Here is a 24,872-nt window from a genome sequence, read left to right on the forward strand (position 1 = left end):
CTCATTCGAGCAGAAATTTAAAAGTTCTAGTGACCTTTTTAAGTGGCCAAAAAGAATAGAGAGTAACCTGGCCCCCTACTCTGCCCCTTTTTCCCAAAGTCTTCCGATCAATATTTTGAGAGAGCCATTTGGTTCATCATAGTTGAAACGCCAAATAAATATGCCCTTGGATATAATATGAGCCACCCTCCCCCTCCCCAAGGCCCAAGGGGAAAGGTCTTTAAGTCATAATATTTTTCAATTTTTTACGCATAGTATTTGTTATTGTGAAGTATTTATACCTTATCGTGTTGAGGAAGGGACGAATTTTGCTGGGGGTTTGTCCACGGGGATTTTTCTATGGAAAGGGAAGTTTCCAGGAGGTTGACTTGTCAGGGAAAATTATACATTGGAAGGATTTGCCAGAATTCCTATACAAAATTCTTTTTAAATGCCTTTCTTTCTCTTTGCCGTCTCAATTTTACCCGTGAAGTTGTTAAGGGTAATTGTCCGGGGTAAATTTTCACCAAGATTGAATTGTCTCGGGGATATTTCCATGGGGAGGGGGATTTCCCGTGGAGGAAGGACCAGATTTCCTGGTAATACTTTAAAACGATTAGAAATTAAATTCAAAAAACAGGTTATCAACTGAAAGTAAGGAGCAACACTAAAACTAAAAACGAACAGAAATTATTATGTGTGTTAAGGGGGTTACCTCCCCCTCAACGCACCTCCTCACCGCCAAGCTTTTTACGCTAAAGTCTCAATTTTGTCAAAATTCTTTAAGAAAAACTCCTGAAACACAAGGGTCGTTTATTTAGAACAATAGGAAACTTTTTTAAAAATACTAAAACAATATAACATAAAGAGCGAGGTGTTGAGGGGACAATCCCCTTCATAAACATAATAATTTCTATTTGCTTTAAGTTCCAACGTTACTCCTCACTTTCAGTTAAAAAAACTTGTTTTTTAAAATTTAATTTCAAATTTTAACATAAAATTTGAAAGCAATTTTTAAGCGAAGAAATGAAAAATATCATTTAAAAAGCACTTTTATAGCCCCATTCTTAAATAAGGGGAATCTTTCAGACCAACCTCAGGAGAGATAATTCTCCAATGTTTAATAGCGCTTTTATAGCACTATTTTAAATCTCTCAATATAGGGAGGGTATCCTCATAACCAACCTCAAGGCGGATAATGCTTCCTTTGTGCAGGTATGTGAAAGGAGTCCAAACCTAGAGACACTCCCAATACTATGACGGCTCCCAACGGATATACACTTAAGAACGAAGGTGCAATTTTTCAATCCTAGCATGAAAGACATTGTTCAAAACAAAATACATTTAAAAGCAACTGAACTGGGGAGGGGTCAGAGAGGTCTCGAAGGGCGTTCTCCTTATGTTTGCAGGGAAAGGGAGCCCCTCAATCGCAGCCACACTATGCAGAAACAACGTGTAGAAAATTTACCTTAACAATAATATTTTTAAGATACTCAAGATTTTCAGCATGCTCTTGTCGCTCTTGAGACCTTCGAACTCTTCTGATTTCTTCTTTAAGTGCCTCGACAAGCGAGTTGAGTCGTACTTCGTTTTTTTCAGACTCTGTTAAAAGAGACGATAGATGCTGAATTTTCTTTTCAGAAAAATTCAACGATGTCTGCAGCTTTTCTATCTCTGTTACCAACGATGTTTCGTTTCCTAAAATATAATTTTCATTTTATTTTTGAGAAATGTCAGAATTCTTATTAAACAGCAGAAAGGTAAAGGATGCAGCACTAGACCCTTAAGATCCGAACCTGCGGTGCTGATCTCCGTCTCAAGGCCCTTCAGCCAGGAAGGTTTTACTGTTAAACTTATTTTTGAAATAGATTTAATTCTGATATACAACCCTAAAAATCGAAATAAGAAGAATAAGAATAACTATTAAAAAGAAAAGTACAAAAGAAGTTCTCTTTTCTTTCACTCAAATATTGTAAGCAGAAAAGAAGGATCATGTATTTTCTTTTGAATGAGTCAACTAGAAGTTTGGGTGAGTATCTTGCGTGTGGTAGTATTAAAGATTGTTTTAGAGATTTAGATATTTTGAATATTGATTGTATTAAGTCTCAACAGATTTTAATTTTGTATACCAGGTTTTAAATGGGTTGTCTCCTCAGTATTTTAGAAGATTTTATCGATGTAATTCAAATTATCACGATTATTCTACTAGGAAATCTTAACAATTGACTAGTGAAATCAGGCATACAGGGCGATCTGGATTTTTATGGTTAAAACTGTAGGTGTTGATATTTAGAACTTAATCCCAGAGAGTGTTAAGTGGTCTGAAAACCTTATGTTATTTAAAAGGAAGAATAAAACAGTATTTTGATATTTTGTAAATTATGGTGGTTAAAGTTTATCCCTGTTTTTTTTTTTGTTTCTTTTTTTTTTAAGATGACAGATGGCTGGTTAGAGACTGCATAGTTTTTCGTCTGTTTTTTATTTTTTGCTTATTTCTTTGATCTTGAATGAATAAGTTATCATTTATATGTTATTGTTTTGCTGCTTTAGGTCCGTAAACTGAGCAGCATAATGTTAATTGTATTATAATTTATGTAACTTTTTTTGGTTGAAATAAATGCATACCTACCTACCTACCTACCTTAAAGAAAAGGTTCGCCTTCAACTTTCCTCTCTCTTTCTCTAAAGATGTTTCGCTTTCTAATTCATTCTTGATTTGGACCCGTTCATGGTAATAAATGGCAAGTAAAGAGCGATCTTAGTCAATTAAGGAAAACAGTCTTAAGAATATTGTTTTACTAATACTATTACTGACAAGTCACTGTAGCACCTAGCCGACTGAGGTCAACGCAGCTACGCAAGGTCCTTCTTCCTTACCTTCCTTAGATCCTCCAGAGGCACCCAGGGCATCCACGAAAAGCCGCCAGTCATCCCCCATGTGCGCCACAGGAAAAACATTTTCCCACACTGGTTGAAGGAAAGAGCTTATATTTCGCAGCTCCGTCTGATAGGTGCCCCTCAGCGTATTGCGCGGCCTGCCTCTACTTCTCCTTCCTTCCGGTTGCCTCTGGAACCTCACTTTTGGGATTCGGGATTCGTCCATACCAACTACATGCCCCCAGATGTTTCCACCAACGTGTCCTAATGACATCTATCACAGTGGGTTGTTTGCTCATCTGTCTCACCATCTCATTAGAGATTTTTTGTGACCAATGGATATTTAGTATTCTCCGGAGACTTGTATTCTCGCAAGCTAGAATTTGCCTTTCTTGTGTGTTATTCAGATGCCAGGTTTCAGAAGCATATAACAGGACGGGGATGACATTGCTATTAAACAGACGAAGTTTGAGTCGGAGGGAGAAATTCTGCGACCTCCATACCGGTTTCAGTCTATTGAACGTACTGGAGGCCAGCCCGATGCGGTATGGTATATCTTTTTCAGTTGATCCCGTATTTATCACTGTGCTCCCACGGTAAATACATTCTAGAGCCTGCTCAATGTCCTGGTTATTGCATCTCAGGTGTAAAGGTGAATCCGTTACTGTCATACTTTTTGTTTATCAGCGTTGATTCTTAGTCCTACAAGTAGGCCTCTGTGACGTAGAGCCTCTAGTAATTCTTGTAGTCTTTGTTCACAGGACTCAATGAGCGTGATATCATCGGCAAAGTTTAAGTCATTTAGTTGATGTTCTATGTTTAATTGTATGCTTCTGGTGCCATTGTGACTGCTGAGATCCGGCAGTCACGAACACTTGGCTCCTTTATGATCTATCATACATGGAATAAAGCGAAATTTGATATTCAAAAAAGCTGAAATTAAACAAAAAGAACAAACTTTTTTTTTCAAACAGGATATAAGAAGGACGTTAAGACTTAAGAATCACAGCCTTCCCTACATATAGAGTAAAACATGCCCCCTCCTATATATCTCACTCTTTACGCTCATGTTCGGTATTTGTCCCAATTCTTTAAGAAGAACTCCTGAGACACAAGGGCCGTATAATTAGAATAATAAGCGTTTTTGAAAATTCTAAAAAACTTTAGCAAAAAGAACAAGGTATTGAGGAGGGGAAAATCCCCTCGTACCTCGTTTCTGTTCGTTTCAAGTTTTAATGTTGCTCCTTACTTTCAGTTGAAGAGAATAACCTTATTTTTCTTTTTAATTTCGAATAGTTTTTTGAATAATGTCGGGAAATCCCGCTCGACCTCCATGGAAAATTCCTTTCCCCATGCAAAATCCGTCAATGAAAAGATCTTCCCACGTAACCCCCCCCCAAAGAAAAAACAGCTGTATTCTTCTCAATAACCATTGCTACCTGTAAACAATGGGCAAAGTTCATGGCGTGTAGCCTTCCCCCGGGGCTATGGAAGGTCAAGTCATCCTAAAAGACATAGCTATTTGATCTTTCGATTCTACTGAACAAAACGGCTATCTTAGAATTTTTATCGTATGACTTTGGGGAAAAAGGGAAAAAATAGCTACCCTCCAATATTTTTTGTCACTTAAAAAGAGCACTTGAACTTCTGGCTTCCAATCAAATAAGCCCTCTACAGATCTTCTAGGATTACTGATTTGGTAAAATAACTCCTAGGAAAACATAAAAAAAGACACCAAAAACAACTGAACCCGCATTCATGATCATTCTTCCGGCAAAAAAAGAAAACAAAGAAGCAACATTCAACATTTTGTATACAGGAGCTTGAAACCTCAACAGATGAGTTTTCTGATAGGCTGAGTCTAACAGTGTGATTTTCATTAAAATCACCTTATGTTTTAGGGATGTTTTCCCCCTTTTTCAAAAATCAGACAAAGTATCTCAGGCACGTAACTTTTGATGGGTAATATTAAACATGGTGAACATTTTTTATTTTGAATAAGCGTTAAAATTCGATTCTTCTGATATATCTATTGTTATCAAGACTCTGTTTCTAAGGGTTTTGGTTACTATTGAGCCGCATCGCTGCTTAATTACAGCTCATTACCACGAACGACGAACTGCTTGAAAAACAGTGAGAAAAAAGTTTAATTTAAAGTTTTTAAAGTTTTTTTTAAAGTTTAAGATAAAAAGTTTAATTTAGTTTAGCTAAATTTGTAAAGTAAATAGTTGATTCCTTTTCCTTTATATAAATGATTCTTGAGTCGACTATTTAGCTACCTTGTTTTTCTCAAAATCTCAAATGTTTTGATAGTCAACCAGAAAATAAATAATATCAATTACAAGCACACTATATTTGCTGCGCTTCATAAAATGACGAGTCAAACTCTAGAGAGTGAGGAATCGCAGGGGCAATATGGCGATACGTACATACGATACATACGGCAATACAGGGCGATGCATACTATATCTTTGGTTCATTTTAAGTTCTAATTATTCTTATTCTTTATTTATATCTTTATTTATATTTCTTCATTTTTTTATATTTCTCATTTTATCAATAAATTATCATTATTTATTATTATTATACATTACTATATATTATAAATTTTTATATTTCTTTATTACATTTAAATTATATATATCTTATTTATATTATATTCTTTATCCATAACTTACACTTTATTCTCATCAGATAGAATTTTATTTTCCAGTTTTTAATCATTCGCAAGATGGACTTAATGGGCTTGATACAGAGTTTGATATTTGATACGGGCTTGAGACTGAATGGGCTTGATACGAATCGGAATTTTGAAGCATAAGGAAATATGACAAAAAAAGGGCTACAAAACAATATTTGTCTCATAATCGAAAAGAAAAAAATTAAGAATAAAGAGGGATAAAAGAGAAATAAAATAGAAAAGAAAAATTCGAATATGGTTTGGTTCAGATTCCGTAAATACAACTGTAAGAAATATTTTCCCGGAAAATGAATGACATTTTCCATTTTCTGATCTTTGTCTCCAGAGATGTTTCATTTATATAAATTGTCAAGTTCCTGTAAATCATTTCGATTATTACAGTTTATAAATTTAAAAAAGTATATGCATAAGTTATTCATTTTATCTTCACGATCAACTTCAAATTTCTAACTGACTAAAATAGGACTAACAAAAAGAGAAAGAAGGAAAGTAAGATAAAACTATAAGAATTTACCAAAATTTGATGGGTGAAACATTATTTTTTACAAAAATAAAAGGTTGCCTTCAAAACATGTCTCTTTTTTTACGAAATCCTCCCTGTCTTTTTGGATGGCGGGAATTTCTAATTGACTCAAAAATTTACTTCTAATTTAAAGAATTAAGAAGATGGATGGCGAAATAAAGGATGAAAAATACTAAAGTTTTAAAGAAAAGCGATGGAAGAAAAATAAAATAAAAAAGTGGCAACATTTTTGGAGCGGATTCAGTAAAAGGAACGAAACACTGCGCATCTCCTTATCATAAAAAATGATTTTCCGTTTCTGCCTACTTGGACATTTTGTTTTCTAAAATTAAATTGCTTTCTGAATCTGTCTCATTATATTTGCTAATAATTGAATTTCAGGGAGTTCGAGTCCTGGTGTCGCTGGTTATTTGGTTTGGACAGGGAATCAATAGAGTAACTCTGTAAACCCAGCCAGAGTCGACCTAACTCTAAATGGGCGCATGGAGAAATCTGGAGGATAAACACGGGAAACGAAGGCAGATTTACCCCCAGCTACGCATTACACTCCTGGCCGAAGGCATTGAAACAGGAGATCGCTACCTGCGCAACGCGGACCATTATTCAGCATGCGTTTTTTTTTTAAATAATAGAATTTGATTTCTAAAAAAAAAAACACATAGTGGATGTTAAAAAACACAAGAAATACAAATAAAGATATTTAGGCTACAGAAGACTCAGATAAAGCGGTGAAGTAAAAGATTTAAGTTCCCTATGGATTTCATTAGACGTAAAATAGTTTTTACATGCAAAAATTTCTTTTGGGGAGGGGGTTGAAACGAAATCACAAAAACAGGCAAAATTTATGAACAATCCGAAGATACTTAATCAAAGTAGGATAAAAAGAGTACATTCATTTCGTTACCTTGGGATTATTCTCGATGAGCTTTTATCTTTCCGTAAGCATTCTGATTATTTGAGATTGAAACTTGCCCATCACTTAAGTTGTCTTCATAGATTGAAACAGGTGTTTCCTTTCTCCATCCTTAAAATTTTATACCATTCTCTAATTGAATCATATCTTAATTATTGCCCCATAGTTTATCTCAACACATTTATGGTCCATCTGCAACCTCTTCAGATAATTCAAAATAAGGCAATTCGAATTCTGGGTGCTTTTGTTCATCGCCCCGCGAGACTTAAAAATCTGTCAGAAACCCAAACTTTATACATTTTTCTCAATATGCTTAATCTCAAACAATTGAAGGACGTGCATACAGCAATGTGGTATTATGATATCCAATCTCAGCAAATTATTTCCATGATTTGGGTATAATTGGGACTCCCACTTCTCCTGCCCACTGCATCCAATCCAAGAAGTATCGCCTTCCGCCAATCAAATCAGAAAGAGCTAGATTCTCAATCAGATACCAGATTCCTAATATTGCAAATAAACTTAACTTAGTAGAAATGTCCCGAAATTTCACAAGTCGATTTTCTTTGAAAAAACATATTTCAAAAATAATTCTTTGCCTGGATGTCGGGATTGATTAATAATAGATTTTAGTATGTATTTTGCTGTGGTGTTCTTGCGCTGGGGTGGCCTCCTCTATGATCTCTTCCCTTGTATGTTTTTTTCTCTCGTATGTTTTTTTGTCTTAGTTTTTTCTCTCTCTTTTTAGAATTATTAGTATGACGAGACGTTTTTTTTTATGCATTTGTGCTGCCTCAGCCTTACGAGCTCTGCTCTCTGTTGGGGCATAATATTGTTTTTGTATATTTTTAATTTCAATTAATAAATATTGATTGATTGATTGATTGATACTGTATGAAAAATCTTGACACTTCTTAAAGAAGGCAAAGGGCTAAAGCACCCACTCCTTCCGTACGTGCCTGGTCACAAGCGTTGTCAATCGTTGATAGATTGTCATCTGCTGCTGATGCTGCTAACAGCTCATTGTAGTACCAAACCATTGGCCACGTCCTCCGTATGCCAGAGGATCGACTCTTGAATACAGTATATGAGTGGCATCCCGAGCGGAGGCGAAAAAGAGGTCGACTAAGACAGACCTTACGACAATAGCACGACCAAGACCTGAGTAATGCGGAGATGTCTCTTCAACCACAATGGGAGGACGTCACGGCTACAGTTCAGCTCCGAGACGCCTGAAGAGGTTTCGTAGACTGCCTGTTCTCCACCCCCGTCCCTGGAGGATCTAAGGTCTAAGGAAGGTAAGTTGTACATAACAGAACATAATAATAATATACTGTAATAATGGATCGTTTTAGTTTGTATTTTAATTAGTTTCTTCTATGTTTAGTGCTGAAGACGCCTAGTTTTATACTGGTAAAGCATCCGTCCTTTACTTCGTCTTATCCTTTCGTTTTTTTTTCTACTGGACATAGGCCCATTGTTCGGTTTTTTATTTTGAAATTTTTCTCTCTGTTTGAAAATTCTCAAAATGTCACATTCCTACAGATTTTGTCCACAGCACTAGTTACAGTCTCCATTGCAAAATATTCATTTCCAGGTACTGCAGATTATTATACCTCAAAGACGAAGAGGAAATTGGTTTGACAAAAATTTCTATGCCTCGAGTAGATTTTGTATTATTTTGTATCCATAACTCTGAAAATGGAAGATAATTTCCTGCCTGTATTGTCAACTACAGTCCCCATTTTATGCATGCACTTCCAGTTACTACAGATTATTAGGTGACAAGTTTCGGCCATGTCAATTTTTCATGATTAAGAATCCCCACCACCACAAAGTTTCGGTAGAATGATGGGCATGGTAATAATCCTAACAGAAGACACATACGGTCTCAACCTTGGCACTCGTTCATGAAGGTTAACAAGGGTATCATTCAGGGCTGCCAACTGCCAACGTCTAAAAGAGTGTAAATCAAAGCCAATAAAGAGAGACTTAAAGAAAGAGTGCAAGCGCAAAGCCAAAATCAAAGAGTGCAAGTAAAATGAAAAGTGTGTAAGGTGGCAACCCTGGTAATATTTCAATAAACTGCTATCAGGTCCATTCTGTGACTAAAGAGAATCGACGTAGAGGCCAGCACATAAAGCAAACAGGCGAACAACCAGAATTCTAAGAGGAGATCAACCACTTTGGCATCCATAAAAGTTCTAAAAGTATACTGATATGCACAATCTGATCTTCCCACTTGTAATTTTCTGTTTACAACTCGAAAACTCAACTCGAAACTCAACCCAACTCGAAAGAAACAAAGGATTGTTGCTCTTTAAGACCGTTACATTCCATTCTTTCCATACCGATTTTTTCGTTCTTGAACTTTGCAATATTTTGAAAGCTTTGGATGAAGACGGTTTAAGACACATAACAATGAGACATATTAATCAAAAAACTTCCTAGTCTTTTATTTTCAAAACTAATTTATTTCACTGCATAAAACTGTATATCTACCTCACTATCTACCTTAGTTCTTCTGCCCTAGGAATGACGCATTCATTCCTGGCATCCATCTGGATGATAGATATAATTATCTATTAACAAATGGACTGAAATCATTTTTATACAATCCTAATAAGAGCTTATGCCAGATTTGCCTCTCACTCAATCGGACTATCTGTCTTGGCTTTTTCTACAATTAGCCTTGGCTCGATGCCTACAACTACTTGATTTTAATTCAATTATTGCAATTTAATTCAATCTTAATTTTATTTAATTCAATAATTTAATTTAATTCAAAAATAATGCAAGCTTTATCGAAACCTCTTCACAAAAATGGACACAGTCTAACTTAAATAGACATTTGCCAGCTTCTATTGCACCAACATTTTCTATGGTGGCTGAGTGGTTACTTATAGCAAGAATTCCGAACCACTTTGACATGAACAATATTTTAGTTGTTTGCAGAGCATGGCTTTCTTGGACAGAGAGGACATTTTCTAAAAGTTATCAAGGATTTCCAGCAATTAGCTTATCCAAGTCTATCTTATGAGTGTTTAAAACGTACTTCATGGAAGCTTTTCGTAAGGTTTTCAATACCTTTCTGGCTCAGGGTATAACAATTTATTTCTTGGTTATAGCCGTTTACCCCCCTCTCCATAAACAACTCCCCCATAAGGTATCCCCTACAGAAAATACATCCCCCCAGAAGACATCCCCCGTAGAAAATAACCCCCACGGTAAATATCCTCCAGACAATACCACCCACACATGACTAATTGGTCTCCAATCACTTTGGACTCGAAAAAAGGTCCAGAACTCTAAATTTCTGATCTAATGAGCACACTTGGACGCTTCTGATCACCAAAAACCATTTACTAAGTTGCTCTCAACGGGGGAGTCAACAGGATACTATAGACCAAGAGGACCCAAGTGTAAATGAACACACATCATCTCACAGATTTGCCCCTTGAAAACGGCTTGCTGGATGGTTTTTGACAATTATTTCGGAAGTGTAAAAGTTCCAGATACGGCAAGTTCACGCGACAGCTCAGTAAGCAACAAGAGAGTACTATTACTTAACTAGCTGTACTATATTTAAGCTGTATTATTTCCAGAGAAAAATATCTTCAGTCAGGTATCAAAAGGACATATCTCCATAATTGCAAGTTTTAAGAACAGCAGAAAAAAAGCCTCACAGCTGTTTTTGTTTCCCCTCTGATAACCATAAAACTAAAGGGGATTGATATTCACTGATTTTACGTATCGATCCGTTTCTGCTTTACGGTTATTGGATGGGAAATAAGAAAGTTGTGAGGTTTTTATTCCTCATCTGAAAATTTACAATTATGGAAATGCGTCTTTTTGATACCCGACTGAAGACACACAGATTCCCAGAAAAGATTAATAACGAATCTTTCATTTTGAGACATTCGAGTTAAGAAAAGCTCATTAAGGGAATAAAAATCATTAAGATGAAAAAACGATAAATAAAAAATAAGTGTTACCTGAAACCAGTATCAACCCTTACGAAATATGATCCTTATTTTCAAAAATAATCTATAAAACATGATAATTAAAAAGGCGGAAGTGAAGAGATAGCCCGGAGGGTACTCACTCAATTTTACTGGTGTATATCAGAGAATCTCTTTTTAAATCCCGCGTCATGTGATCAAAACTCGGCAAACTGTCTAAGCCAGCGAGGGGAAATCTACAGGGCACGTGCCACCCCAACCTCAAATCGCAAAAATCCCTCAATTAGAGAGACGACTGAAAATAATAGCAAAAGATAAAAAAAAAGGTAAAGAATACGGCATTAGACTTTAAAGTCTCTACCTACGGTGCTGATCTCCGTTTCTCGGCCCTTCAGCCAGGAAGTGCAATGGGGTTTGGGGGCCAACCATCCTGTGGTTTCGCCTACCCTTCCTGTTTAACTTCCCCAGATTTCTCCAGGTACCCATTTAGAGCTGGGTCGACTCTGGCTGAGCTTACAGAGTCGCGCCACTTGACCTAGTGTATTGGGTACATCCAGCTTACCAATCCACTCGGCCGGGATGGCTCTCGGAAAATAAGAGACGATCCCAAATTCCGACAGTGTCCCTAAGCATTAATTCTGCCCCTAGAATTAATGCCCTTATGCATTAATTCTAAGCATTAACCTGCTAGGCAGTATCGAGTTGTCATATTGATGCCGCCAATGTGGCATTTGGTGTACTTTTAAGAAACCGCGTGCCTAATCCCTTGTCAGAATATTGCTTTCCCTTAGGTGTCCATAACGAAGGACTATTAAGAAAGGCGGAAGTAAAGAACGAAAAAGAAAGGGAATGTTTGTTTTGTGAAAGAAAACGTGCGTCTTAAGACAAATTACTCTTTGTTTGGAAATTGTGGAAGTTCCCTGGAAAAGAGCTGGAAAAACGTTGCGAAATATTTTTATAAGAAAGATTGTCACGTAAGGTTTGGAGAAGATTTGGGATTTATGGAAAAAAGAAGGAAAGTGGCGAAAATCTTAATGAGATGAAAACCTTAAGAGGGAAAATGGCAAAACTAAAAAAAAATTAAAATTTATGGACGCAGTTAAAAAGATGATAGCCCAAGTAGATGTAATATAAAAGAAGCATAAAACATGTATACATATGTACAATGATGCAAAGAACAAATTTGTAATTCTATAGAAAACATCAAACGACTATCTTAGACTATATTATTATTTTATTTTATATTTATCTTATTATTATTATATTTTATATCTATCTTAGTTGCTTTTTTCAAAGGAGTGTTAATTTTTCTACAATCTTTTAAGAATAACCAGCTTCTTCAAACCATTTTTTTTTCTATCAATTACTCTAGACCGCAATTCACTGTTCATTGCTACAGCCAATGCCGTATCCAGGGGGGGGGGACTTGATTTGTCTGACTCGTAAAAACGTAAAAAAAAGAATAAAGACAAATTTTTAATGCGTTTTTTAAAGTTTTTTTTTTTGTAAGAGATGTCACTATTACTACCAGAAGTCCCTACAGCAACAAGCCGCCTAAGGCCAGCACAGCTGCGTGCTGTGTAATTTTTTTACAATCTTTTAAGAATAACCAGCTTCTTCAAACCATTTTTTTTCTATCAATTACTCTAGACCGCAATTCACTGTTCATTGCTACAGCCAATGCCGTATCCAGGGGGGGGGGACTTGATTTGTCTGACTCGTAAAAACGTAAAAAAAAGAATAAAGACAAATTTTTAATGCGTCTTTTAAAGTTTTTTTTTTGTAAAAGAGATGTCACTATTACTACCAAAAAGTCCCTACAGCAACAAGCCGCCTAAGGCCAGCAGAGCTGCGTAAATTTTTCCCTCGCACCAATCTATCCAAAGGTTCAGTCTTTACCATCTCCCATATACTTCAAATTTCCTAACAAATCTTCCTTAGCCTTCAGAAGCAGCTACGTTTCTACATTTAACTTTTTGGCATTCATGAAATCACGACTATTATCTTACGGACTAAGTCCGTAAGGATAGGCTCAAATCCTGGTGTCAGTGGTTGAGTGGTTTCGAACGGGAGTCAGTAGCGTAACTCTGTGAGCTCAGTCAGAATTGACCTAGCTCTAAATGGATATATATATATATATATATATATATATATATATATATATATATTTATATATATACTAGCTCTAATATAAATATATATATATATATATATATATATATATATATATATATATATATATATATATATATATATATATATATATATATATATATATATATATATATATATTATATATATATATATATATATATATATATATATATATATATGTATATATATATATATATATATATATATATATATATATATATATATATATATATATATATATATATATATATATATATATATATATATATATATATATATATATATATATATATATATATATATATACTAGCTGTTGGGGTGGCGTTTCTTATCTTTTTTATTTTTTTACGTTTTTTCTTTTTAGATTTTTTCTTTTTCCAATTTTTTTATTATTTTTTTTTAGTTTTTTCTTTTTAGTTTTTTTTTTAGTTTTTTACCATTTTTCTTTTTTCGAATTACTTTAATCTATTGTCAAAATATTTCGAAATATTTATGCAATTTCCAGTTTTTACATTCTATTTGTTTTCTTTTATATATAGATAAGATATAATCTGGCGTAACAGATATAGTGTAACAGACAGAACAGACAGACAACTTATTTTTATATATATAGATATATAATATGTAAATGCAATTGCATTTTGGGAACCAGGATAAAACTAATGAGACAATAGAATTGGCCTGTAATTATTTTGCAGTACAATTTTTCAAACTTTATTTGAATCAGTATCATGAATTTGAACACTGGCTAAGCAAACAACTAACAAACACATAACATCTAAAAGAACAATCTGCAGAGTCAGAGGAACGAGATATATAACGAGATATGCAACGAGATATTTTCATTTAGTTTGTAATTTTAAGTGTTTATAAAGTGTAAGCAGAGGGGAATGTCTATTATCCTGCCGTTTCACCAGGCAAGTTAGCCATGGATGGGGGGCGTAATTTTTTTACTTACTTACTTAGGTAAGGGCTTGCGACCCTCCACCCGAACCTAATTGCAACGAATAGTGAATAGTGATAGTAATTAGTTTGTTTTTAATTCTTCTTTTTTTTTATATAAACTCCTGATTGCAGGTACAAGCCTGAAATGTGTATCAGCTTATCTGCGTTCGACGAGATCGTCCTTTTCTTTATGTTCTTTTTTTTTATTTCCATTGAAGTAACTCTAATAGCTTCTTTTCCCTACGTGCATCAGTAGCGACAATTGTATTTATTATTATTGGTGGTGGTTTTCTTTGTTTTTAGTTTAGTGTTTTTTTATCTTGTGCTGAGGACGCCTAGTTTAGATACAGGCGAAATATCCGCGTTGTTTTAGTCTTTCCTCTCTACTGGCCGTAGTCTCGTTTGAGGTTTTTTTCGTGGAGTTTTATCTCTCTTTGTTTATTGTTTATATTTCCTTTACTCAGCTTGTTTTTGTACATTTTTAAGCGGGCGAAAACATATATATCTTAAATATATGTCGCTTTAAGTCATGAATTCATAGGTCCTCCCACACTAGGTGACACAGAAAGTGACAAATCGTCTTATGACAGCAAAAAGGTTGTACCTACACTTTTTTTAAATTTCGAAAAAAATGTTGTTGAAAAGATCGGTTTTTGTGAAGCTAAATGTATGATAGATAAAAAAAAATGCCAGTTTAAAGCCGCTAGTAAAGGAGACCTGTTACTGAAATTTCGGCCCAATTAGATGAAATGTACTAGGTCCATAAGTCAAACAAAAAACGGATACAATATTTTCGCCCGTCCTTTCTGCTGCTAAAGTAGTTACAGCAAAATTGCAGGACGGGGCTTGGGTTTCATTTCCACTATGTTGCGACAATTTTTCATCAAGATTTTCTCAAGAATTGCAAAGGCTTATCTTAGAGCTCAAACGCGGCGTTTCTACCCTGTCGCACTGCTTTGATCGTTAAACTGAACTTTAATCTGAAGTGTTTATAAGTCAACTTCAGAAATTTCGAGAGGTAAATTCAGAGCCATTCCAAGGGTTGGTAGCGCCAGGGTGAAGATTAATTAAAGCGCTCTTTCTTAACTCAAATAGAAGCAAAACAGCCGAAACAAAGTGAACAATTGGAACAAAGGGGGTAATTACTAAGCGACAGCGCCCCTCAAGCCATGGCACCCTCGGACACTTCCCCGGTTACCCACATCCTGGGAACAACTCTGGGTAAATTTCATGAACCTCTTATAGGAGTGATGTAGACCCAAGATCAAACGCAGGCGATCCAAACAGTGTAGCATCTTTATTAGAACAAATTTGGGTTTGCCGTCATAAAATACGGCTATAAAAGTGTTACACAAAAAGAAGAAAACTTACCTTCGAATTTTGCGTCCCCATCAGGCAAGTCTGAAGACAAAAGCTTGTCCAGTGAGAAGAATTCACTTTGCTTCCTTTCCTTTGTTCGATCCATCGGCGAAAATCGACTCTGAGAAATAACGGAGCTCTCTGATCCCTAGGGAAAACAATCAATTATTTGTAACATCTCCTTTGTTATTCTTAATCAAACCTAATGGAAAATTGAAGCAAGTGAAACAGAAGAAAAAAACTCTTACATACTTTGGGAAAGATGAAAAGCGTTAGAAAGTCGGGGTATATTAGACAAAATAACCTACAGAGAGGAAGTGACCCTTAAGAGGGATACAACCCTTAAATAGCAATCAAGAAAGATCCCTGTAACAATTTAGCCAATATATTAAAATATATATTGCTATATATATTATATTAATATATATTAAATATATTACCAATATATTTGGGATTAGAAACAATGCTTCTGAAATATCAGAATAGCCCCCCCCCCAGTAAAGATGTGAGTTCTGTACACCGAAGAATCGGGGCACCAAATGTAGAGGACAGGGTGCATTGCACCTCTTGGATTTTTTCTGGGTAACCACCCATTTTTTACAATCCACTTTTACAATCCTTACAATCCATTTATAATCCCCTAGTCGCTAGGAAACAATTGTGGCACTTTTGGTTCGGGGGTGTTAGAAAATACACCATCTTGTGTGATATTCATTGTAATTTATCACAAATTAATTAATAATCATCACACAGCTATCGCTAATTTATGATAGGTCTAATCAGAAAATTTAACCAGAAAAATTAACTACACTTTGTCACAAAAAAACTTTAATCACTAATATCCGTATTATCATAATTTAATCACTAAGACAATGTATCCCAAATTTGTCTCATATTTATCAATAACTATCACACAATTAAACATAATTTATGAGAAATGCAATTTATCACATCAATAATCCTATTATAATAAAGTCATTAACACAATTTAACCACTAATGCAATTTACCCGTAATTCCTCACACGTTTATCAATAATCAAAACACGATTATAACTAACTTACCACCAATATGATTCATATTAGAACATGTTAATTTTCTTATGTCATTATAGTATAAGCACAAAATTAATAAATTACTAGTAAGACTGATACCAAATTTGTCACACTTATTAATAGTTCCCTCCTCAACACCCCGCTCTTTACGCTAAAGTTTGACTTTTTCACAACTCTACCCAACCCAATAAACACGAAAGATCACGGATGCGTGTTTATTCTTTTTTCCCAAGGGTGATCATATCGACTCAGTGGTCCTAGAATGTCGTGAGAAAGCTCATTTTAACGAAAATTAAAAGTTCTAGTGCCCTTTTTAAGTGACCAAAAATTGGAGGGTAACAAGGCCCCCTCCCACACTCATTTCCCCCATATTAACCGGATAAAAATTCTGAGACAGCCATTTTGTTAAGCTTAGTCGAACAATCTAATAACTATGTCTTTGAGGACGACTTAATCCCCCACAGTCCCCCGGGGAAGGGCTGCAACTTATGGACTTTGTCCATTGTTTACATATAGCATTGGTTATTGGGAAGTGTACTGACGTTATCAGGGGGATTTTTTCTGGTGTAGGGTTGTCGGGGGGAGAGGGTAGCGTGAGAGGATCTTTCCATGGAGGAACTTATCATGGGGGAGGAAGCTGGATTTTTCAGCGTTATTTAAAAAAAACGATGAAAAATTAAATAAAAACAAGTTTTCAACTAAACTAAACTTACGTGTATGAGGGGGTTTGTCTCCTCCTCAATGCCTCGCTCTTTACACTGAAGTATCTATTTATTTATATATTTAGAAAAAATCTATTTATTCTAATTAAAAGGCCCTTGTGACTCAGGGATTATTCTTAGAGAATTGGAACAAAATTCAAACTTTAGTGTAAAAAGCGAGACATTGACGAAGGGGCGAACCCCCTCATATACATAATAAAAATATATGAATATAGAAGTTCGTTACGTAAGTTAATTTGTAAGTTATGTATATTTATTACTGATAAAAACGTTCGTAAATAAAATTAAAAGTTCTAGTGACCTTTTTAAGAAACAAAAAAATTGGAGGGCAAACAGGCCCCTTCCCCCGCCCCTTTTTTCTCAAAATCGTCCGATTAAAACTTTGAGAAAGCCATTTCGCCAAATAAGTAATATTAATATGCAAATTTCGTTTTAATTATTCATGTACGGTAAGCCAAAATCAAAACCCACATTAATTCAAAATCATTCAGAAATTAAATAAAAAAACTAGTTCTTTTAACTGAAAATAAGGAGCAACATTAAAACTTAAAACGAACAGAAATTATTCCACATATGGAAGGGGCATTCCCCTCCTCAACGCCCCACTCTTTACGCTAAAGTTTGACTTTCTCACAACTCTACATTTTAAAACAACATAAAACTTTAGCATAAAGATTTGGGCGTTGAGGAGGGGATTGGCCCTATCATATACAGAATAATTCCAGTTTATTTTAAGTTTTAATGCCGCTCCTTACTTACAGTAAAAAAAAGTTTTTTTTTACTTGATCTTGAATAAAACTTCAATTGTGATAAATCACCGAAAGTTGTATGAAATTTATTAATAACTGTGACAAATTTGGTATCCGTCTTATTAGTGATATATTAAGTTTACGAGATCAAAGCAAGGAGTTGCTAAAGTTGAAATTGATGAATTAGTTGTTTTTGGGAGTAGAATTAGAAGGATTAAGACATATAGATGTTTGAGGTTCATTTTTGATGAGTTTTCATCTTTCCGTAGTCATTCTGACCATCTCCGTATAAAATTAGCCCAAAATTTAGGATGTTTCAATTGATTAAAGTATGTTTTTCGGTTTTCAATTATTAAAATTCTTTGTCATTCTTTAATAGAATAATATATGAGATATTGCGCTATTATTTACCTCAATACATTTTCTAATCATTTTAAACCCCTCCAGATATTGCAAAAATAAAGCCATAAGAATCCCTGGTACTTTCTTTCATCGTCCTACACGACTTCAAAGTCTTTCTGAAACAAAAACTTTATTTTTATTTCTTCATTTATTAAAACTTAATCAACTTGAGGATTTGCAATTTTCTCTCTGGTATTATGAAGTCCAGTCTCCGGCGAGTTATTTTTATGAATCACAGTTCTTGTCACCCCATTTCACTCACTCGCTTCTTCGTCGGCTCATTTTGGGGCGCATAGAATCCCCTCGGTTAAATATGAAATAAGATACCAAATCTCTTTTATAGCGAATAGGCAGAAATTCACCACTAAATTTAAAAATCTTAATAGCCGACCCCTTTTGAAGACAAAATTAGGGAATATATAATTAGACTTTGATTTTACTTGAAAAAACTTATTTAGTATGAGTTTTGGAATTTGCCATGCTGGGGTAGCCTCCATTGTCCCTCTCCTTTTATATGTTATGACATTTTTGGTTTATCTTCTAAGCCTTCTTGCCGAGCTCAGCTCCCTGTTGGCTTTATTTAATTATTTGTGTCTGTTTATTTTGTGTGAAACAAACATTGTGAATATGGCAAAATGTTAGTCGCCATCTCAATTTATCCCAACTTTAACACATATCTATCAATAATTATTACACAATTGAACCTAATTTATGACAACTGTTCATTAAATTAAGTTGGTCATAAAATTAATTTAACCGCTAATACACATATCTATCAATAATTATTACACAATTGAACCTAATTTATGACAACTGTTCATTAAATTAAGTTGGTCATAAAATTAATTTAACCGCTAATACAATTTATCCCAAATTTTTCTTATTTAATCGTTAGCATAATTTTACCACAAATGAAAATTATAGCAATTTGTCTCATAATTTAAATATCATTCTACCAAAAATAAAGTCGTGCATGCTAAACATTCTTCGAAGATAAGATAGAAAATGAAAAAAGGATTCCTCTAGTTTGCCACAATCAACTTGTCGTATAAGAGTGATTATCGTATGCGCACTTCTGTGTAGTCAGTTAATCACTAATCTCACCGTCATATTGATCAGAACAGTCAATTAATAACATTGTCATTTAAGCACTGTTGTCATTTAATTAACCTGGGATTATTGTATGGGCAAGTCCGCATTGTAAATATCCTTTTTTAATCTTATCTGGAAGTGCCCAAACTAGCGAAACCAGGACAGACAGACCGACAGAAATCGCGATCGCTATAATTATGTCAAATGGTAAATATCAAGTGCCATAAAAACATATACAATTCTTACTAGTTGAGTAATATATACAATACTTGCTATACTTACTACAATACTAGTAAGGAAGACCTGTTGTTAGAATTTTGGTCCAATTAGATGAAACATGAATAAATAGAATCATTACCTTTTACCTTAGATCCTCCCGTGCCTCCAGAGGCGCCCAGGGCATCAACGAGAAGCCGCCAGTCATCCCTCATGTGTGCCGCAGCAAGGACATCTTCCCACGCCGGTTGAAGGGAAGCATTTATGTTTCGCAGGTCCGTCTCATAGGTGCGCCGCAGTGTATTGCGCGGCCTGCCTCTTCTTCTTCTTCCTTCTGGTTGCCTCTGGAACGTCGCTTTCAGGATCCGGGAATCGTCCATACGAAGTATATGCCCCAAGTATTTCCACCGACATGTCCTAATGACATCTGTCACTATGGGTTGTCCGGTCATCCGTCTCACCTTCTCATTAGAGATTTTTTGTGACCAATGGATGTTTAGTATTCTCCGGAGACATGTATTCTCGAAAGCCAGAATTCGCCTTTCTTGCGTGTGATTCAGATGCCAGGTTTCGGAAGCATATAACAGGACGGGGATGACGTTGGTATTGAATAGACGAAGCTTGAGTCGGAGGGAGAAATTCTGCGACCTCCATATCGGTTTCAGTCTGTTGAATGTGCCGGAGGCCTGCCCAATGCGGCATGATGTATCTTTTTCAGTTGATCCCGTATTTAACACTGTGCTCCCAAGATATTTAAATTCTAGAATCTGCTCAATGTCCTGGTTATCGCATCTCAGGTGTAAAGGTGAATCGGTTACTGCCATACTTTTTGTTTTATCAGCGTCGATTCTTAGTCCCATAAGTCGGCCTCTGTCACGTACATTTTCTAGAAATTCTTGTAGTCTTTGTTTACAGGACTCAATAAGCGTGATATCGTCGGCAAAGTCTAGATCATTAATTTGGTGTTCTACGTTTAATTGTATGCTTCTGGTGCCAGTGTTACGGAGCAGATGGTCAATGGCTAGCGCAAACAGGAAAGGTGACAAGACACAGCCTTGTTTAACGCCGGAAAGGACACGTAAGTATCTTGTCCTTCCTGTTGTTTTAACACAGCATTCAGATTCTTCGTATAGAGCCATTATGAGGGCTATTAACTTCTCAGGGATCCCATAAAAGGTTAGTAGTTTCCACGCAGCGAGTCAAAGGCCTTTTCAAAGTCTATAAATGCCATGTACAATTTGTTTTGCCATTCTCGGCTATCATCAATTAACACCCTTAGTGTGAAGATCAAATCGGTACATGAACGTCCTGGTCTAAAACCATGTTGCTCTTCTCTCAAGTACTTGTCAAGTGGACTCTGTATTCTGTGAAGGATTATTAGTGAAAGAAGTTTGCCAGGTATGGATGAGAGACTAATATCTCTCTAATTCCCAGGTATTGTATTATCACCCTTTTTTAAAGAGTTTTATGAGTGTGCTGCGCCTCCAATCTGTTGGTACTTTTTGTGTCATCCAAATTTTTCGGAACAAGGACAGCCATATAGATATGCATGAACTGATTGATACCTTTATCAACTCCGCCGTGATACGGTCTTCGCCTGGTGCCTTGCCGTTTTTTAATTTCTTTGTGGCTGTTAGTAATTCGTCAAGAGTCGGGGGTTCTATATTGATGTCAAGCTTGAGGAAAGCTATAGAGGGTACATCTAGAAGCTCATCGGGCGGTGGTCTATTCGAAAGCTTTTCAAAATGGTTGGCCCATGCTTCATCAATAGCCGATCGCTCGGTGATGAGAACGCCATCAGGATTTCTTACAGGTCCATCTTGAATCGGTTTCTTGCCTATTATTTCATTCTTTAGTTTATAAAGGGTCCTCGAGTCTCCTCTCTTCGCTGCATCTTCGGCTTGTATTATTTTTTGCTCAATGTAGTTTCTCTTAAATGAGTTTGTGTATTTGTACACTTGGTACATGGGCATCCAGGAGTTGGCTTTTTACCTTTTTCCTTTCAGCAATCAGGTCCCACGTCTTTTGGGAGAGCCAGTCATCATTCAATTTTGGACGGTACCCAATTGTTGATTCTGCCACTTCTTGATAGCATGACTTCATACTCTCCCATATTGTCTCACAATCTGCATCTTCGGACAAAACAAGGGTTTCAAACTTATTGGATAGTTCAACACTGAACAACGTTTTCATTTCATTGTCTTTTAGCTTTGCTGATGCGAAAAGTGGTTTTGCAGGCAGGGGGCACTTTCTTGTATGTTTCTTTAGTTTCAAAAGAATGGTGGCTATCATTAAATTGTGACCAGATCCTACATCTGCTCCTCTATAAGCTCTAACATCTTGTGGACTTGAGCGCCATTTCCTATTAATGAGACAATGATCAATTTGGTTTCTTATTCGACCATCAGGTGAAGTCCAGGAGTATTTATGTATGTCTGGATGAGGAAACAGACTTCCCCCTATCACCAGATCATGTAAAAGGGCAAAATCAATCAGTAGTTCCCCATTGTCATTTCGCTCTCCGATGCCATGCTTTACGAGAACCTCCGGACAGAAAGTGTAATCATTTCCAATTTTGGCGTTAAGATCTCCCAAGAGGCATAGTACATCATGTCTTGGTATGTTTTTAAATCACCTACTAGTTCACTATAGAAGCTCTGTTTATCCTCGGTGGATGCTTCATTCGTGGGGGCACGAAAGTACTGTTGTCATTTAATTAACCTGGGATTACTGTATGGACATTTCCGTATTGTAAATACCCTTTTTTAATCTTATCTGGAAGTGCAGAAACATGTCCCTTGGTAAATACCAAGTGCCATAAAAACATATACAATACTTACTAGTTGGGTAATACATATAATACTTGCTATACTTACTACTTTACCAGTAAGGTATACCGTTTGTTGGAATTTCGGTCCAATTATATGAAATATGACTAAATAGAATCATAGTATTAATTTAGTCACTAATTTCACTGTCAAATTGATCAGACTAATCACTTAATAACATTGTCATTTAAGCACTGTTGTCATTTAATTAACCTGGAATTACTGGTATGGACACTTTCGCATTGTAAATATCCTTTTTCAATCTTATAGAAGCAGTCGTACCAGCCATAACCCATAATTATTGATTTATTTTTCATTTATTTTTTGTAATTTATAACTGATTCCTAGCCCTAGGGTGGAAAATGGATATATTGGAAATTCCTGATATGAACCTTCCCTAGCGGCCAAAATTTCAAAAAGGCTTATCATGTGATCGGTTTACTTATCAAACAGTTCGTGGTAACGAACTGTAGTACGGAGTGACCCGGCTCAATAGTAACCAAAACTCTAAAAAATGGAATTTTGATATCAATAATTACATCAAAGAATTACATTTTAATGCTGATTTTAAATATATAAGTTTCACCAAGATTAGTCTTACCATAAAAAGTTACGAGCCTGAGAAAATTCGCCTCCTTTTAGAAAATAGGGGGATAAAAGTGATAGAATCTTAACGAAAATCAAACCATCAGATTCAGCGTATCAGAGAACCTTGTTGGAGAAGTTTCAAGCTCCTATCTACAAAAATGTGGAATTTCGCATTTTTTGCCAGAAGAGAAATCACGAATGCGTGTTTATTTGTTTTTTTGTTTTGTTTTTTTTTTCCCAGGGCTGATCGTATCGACTCAGTGGTCCTAGAATGTCGCAAGAAGGCTCATTCTAACAGAAATTAAAAGCTCTATTGCCCTTTTTAGGTGACAAAAAATTGGAGGGCGCCTAGCCCCCCTCCCACGCTCATTTTTCCCCCAAAGTCACCGGGTCAAAATTCTGAGATAGCCATTCTATTCACCATAGTCGAAAAACCTAATAACTATGTCTTTGGGGACGACTTACTCCCCCGAAGTCCCCGTGGGAGGGGCTGCAAATTACAAATTTTGACCTGTTTTTACACATAGTAATGGTTACTAGGAAGTGTACAGACGTTTTCAGTAGGATTTTTTTTTTGGGAGAAGAGTTAGGGGAGGGGGGTTACGTGGGAGGATCTTTCCATGGAGGAACTTCTCATGGGGGAAGAAACTTTCAATGAAGGGGGTACAGGATTTTCTAGCATTATTTAAAAAAAAACAATAAAAAAAATTATAAGTTTTTTCTACTGAAAGTGAGGAGCAGCATTAAAACTTAAAACGCACAGAAATTATTACGCATATGAGGGGTTTACCTACTCGCAATACCTCTCTCTTTACGCTTTTTTTTTTATTATTTTCAACCATTTATTCTACGGCCTTTGTGATTCAGGGTTCATTCTTAAGGAATTGGGACAAAATTTAAGCTTTAGTGTAAAGAGCGAGGCACCAACGAGGTGTGAGCCCCCTCATATACGCAATAAAAACATACGAATATAGATGTTCGTTACGTAAGTTAATTTGCAAGTGACGTATATTTTTTACTAATGAAAACGTTCGTAAAAAATTAAAAGTTCTAGTTTCCTTTTTTAGTAAAAAAAAAATTGGAGGGCAACTAGGGCTCCTCCTTCGCTCCTTTTTTCTCAAAATCTTCCGATTAAAACTATGAGAAAGCCATTTAGCCAAAAACAATTAATATGCAATTATGACGATATACAGACGATATGCGTTGTCAAATTCTATCAATTAGTTCTACTTATCTATTTTATTGGGGTTCAATGTGGCAACATTGGCGAAAATATAGTAGTATCCTTAAAACTTCGTAATCAAACAGTTCGTGGTAACGAACTGTAGTAAGGAGCGACCCGGCTCAATAGTAAACGAAACTCTAAAAAACGGAATTTCGATACTAAAAGATATATCAAAAGAGTCGGATTTTTATGCTGATTTTAAATATATAAGTTTCATCAAATTCAGTATTTGTCATCAAAAGTTACGAGCCTGAGAAAATTTGCCTTATTTTGGAAAATAGGGGGTAACACCCCCTAAAAGTCATAGGATCTTAACGAAAATTACACCATCGCATTCAGCGTATCAGAGAACCCTATAGAAAAAATTCCAAGGTCCAATCTACAAAAATGTGGAATTTCGTATTTTTTGCCAGAAGACAAATCACGGGTGCGTGTTTATTTGTTTTTTTGTTTTTTTTTTTTTTTTCCCCAGGGGTCATCGTATCGACCAAGTGGTCCTAGAGTTTTGCAAGAGGGCTCATTCTAACGGAAATGAAAAGTTCTAGTGCCCTTTTTAAGTGACCAAAAAAATTGGAGGGCACCT

The 24,872-nt window shown here is 35.6% G+C and overlaps 1 protein-coding gene across 1 annotated transcript in view; it reads right to left on the reverse strand.

The window, feature by feature from the left end:
• Window positions 1-24,872, reverse strand: part of LOC136037402 (GRIP and coiled-coil domain-containing protein 2-like) — a 201,739-nt gene that overhangs the window by 29,822 nt on the left and 147,045 nt on the right. Inside the window, exons 7-8 of the mRNA XM_065720153.1 lie at window positions 15,426-15,561; window positions 1,448-1,677 (exon numbers count right to left, since the gene is read on the reverse strand). Coding sequence (XP_065576225.1) covers window positions 1,448-1,677; window positions 15,426-15,561 — 366 coding nt within the window. The remainder of the gene's footprint in view (window positions 1-1,447; window positions 1,678-15,425; window positions 15,562-24,872) is intronic.

The sequence above is a fragment of the Artemia franciscana genome, chromosome 16 (assembly GCF_032884065.1).
Source record: "Artemia franciscana chromosome 16, ASM3288406v1, whole genome shotgun sequence".
NCBI lineage: Eukaryota > Metazoa > Arthropoda > Branchiopoda > Anostraca > Artemiidae > Artemia > Artemia franciscana.